This window comes from Austrofundulus limnaeus, unplaced genomic scaffold (assembly GCF_001266775.1).
Source record: "Austrofundulus limnaeus strain Quisiro unplaced genomic scaffold, Austrofundulus_limnaeus-1.0 Scaffold348, whole genome shotgun sequence".
NCBI lineage: Eukaryota > Metazoa > Chordata > Actinopteri > Cyprinodontiformes > Rivulidae > Austrofundulus > Austrofundulus limnaeus.
This window is the reverse complement of record NW_013952750.1, coordinates 372,409-374,493: the sequence shown is the minus strand read 5'-3', so window position 1 is coordinate 374,493 and position 2,085 is coordinate 372,409. Positions and strand designations below refer to the sequence as shown.

Here is a 2,085-nt window from a genome sequence, read left to right as displayed (position 1 = left end):
TAATAAAATAATTGCTGATGCAATATTTTCTCTATAAATATTACAAAAACACAAAATAAGTATAAATAAGTATTTATATTTGTGTACAAACTGTTTAGATTGTCAAAAAGCCTGTGTTTTTAGGGTTATTAATGGAGTTCATGTACTCAGACCAGCAATATTTGGGGTCACAAGTTTAAGCCATGGATATTTTGTCGGTCAGATGATAAAAAGTTTGGGAACCACTGGTATACATTTATACTTACAGTACAGATAACTGTGTAAAAATGGACGGAGTAAAAATAAAAAGTAGGCTGAAAAATAATTACTCAAGTAAAGTACAGATAACCAAAATTTCTGCTTAAGTACAGTAACAAAGTATTTATACTCAGTTACTTTACAACTCTGGTTTTCAGAGAGTTTCAATAAAATCCACTTAGTGGTTTATGAGAAATTTTGCTAACAGAGAMACGAGCAAAAAAAGATTGACATTTTTCCTGCTGATGGTGGTAAATTTGTTACCCTGGCACTAAAAAGTTACTCCAGTGTTGTAGTTATAATGTTTCAGTTTTCCTTACATGAAAATCAGTTTGATTTTTTTGTTTTCTTTTATCAAACATGTCAGAACATATTTTAGAACAATAACTAAGTGATTTTGCAACCTTAGAGAAATTTAAAAATCCTCGATTAAGTTGTGTTTTGTAATCCCAACGCTCCTGCTAAGAAACTCGTCCCCCGCTCCCTCCAGGTGAGGAGCCGGTGGCGCGGAGCGGCGGTCGTGTCGAGGTGACGTGGGAGAAGATGAGCAAGTCGAAGCACAATGGCCTGGACCCTCAGGAGGTGGTGCAGCAGTACGGCCTGGACACGGTTCGACTCTACATCCTCTTCAGCGCGTCGCCTGAGCAAGAGATCCTCTGGAACATCAAGAGTGAGCCGAAAACCTTCTGAGAYGTTATCCATGAATGAACGATCCTTCCTGTCCCAAACAAATATTATCTTCTTCACCCTGTGCGTGTTAATGGGTTCCAGCCGACACTCTTCCTGGCGTTCTGCGATGGCAGTCCCGGCTGTGGACGCTGGTGTCCAAGCTGAGAGAAGCGAGGACACTYGGGGACGTCCCCCAGCCCTCCCAGCTGACGAAGAAAGAGCTTGAAGAAGCCAGGAAGATCTGGGAGACGAAGAACTATACAATCAAACAGGTGGGTGCTCTGTAGCTTTGGCTGAATGTCTGGGATTATTGATAAATGGTTTAAAAACCTTTCATAGGTGATGTTGCAGAAGTTCTGACCAGCAGGGGTCAGTTATGAACCCTTAAAGATAGTTGATCCTTTCTAAAGTTTGCCTTCAGCGAATTGAAAATCCCTCCTGCGTTCAGTTATCAGTTAAACCTTKAATGAATTTATTTCCTTCAGCTTCTGACACTTGGCTAAGGTCTTGTTTTCCTGTAGCGAGCTGTTATGATAGCAGGCAGCCCATCACTCGTCATGCAGCTGAGCAGTACGTGGTCATGAGCAGTAACCTGAAACCTGCAGCGTAAAGAGCAGCAGCAGGAGAGGACGGGGATTGATTTGAAATCCACTCTGGCACCTTTCACACCTTATAAATAGTCTCTGTCGGCGGCCAGGTTCGGATGGTTTCCCTTCTTCCCGTCAGAGCCAGACCTCAGGCTGAAAGGCCTTCCAGCCGAGGCCGTCCTTTTGATGTGTCCCGCAGAAAAAAACCCACACGGATCAAACTCCTCCGTCTCAAAGGGGTTTCTCTTCCTAGAAGTCTGAGCACGAGAATGCTAACAGTCTGTGTGCTTTTAGCTGCTACACAGGGTCACAATGAGGAAGTTTTTTAAAGTCTGCAACTGCAATAAAAGGATTTTAATGAAATTAATCACTAATGTACATTTTAAACTGATGAAGGTTGACTGCCACAGCTAATAGACGTTAGCAGACACAAAGACGTTTGATCTATAAGTTAGATGTGCAGGTATTAATCAAATATTTAGTATGGTAGTAGCTGAGAGCCATCCCTGTCACATACCAATAAGTGCTAATAAAAGTGCACCTGTTGCAGCCGATCTTTAAAATGGACCCACTGATGTAGATTATATATATA

General features: G+C 41.9%; 1 protein-coding gene across 3 annotated transcripts in view; it reads left to right on the top strand.

Moving 5' to 3' along the window:
• The window catches only part of lars2 (leucyl-tRNA synthetase 2, mitochondrial), a gene marked incomplete at its 5' end in the record, with an annotated part of 62,576 nt that overhangs the window by 53,109 nt on the left and 7,382 nt on the right, over positions 1-2,085 (top strand). For all 3 annotated transcript variants that reach the window (XM_014022911.1, XM_014022912.1, XM_014022910.1), the window contains 2 exon segments: positions 728-907; positions 1,009-1,178. In XM_014022911.1, the coding sequence (XP_013878365.1) occupies positions 728-907; positions 1,009-1,178 (350 nt within the window).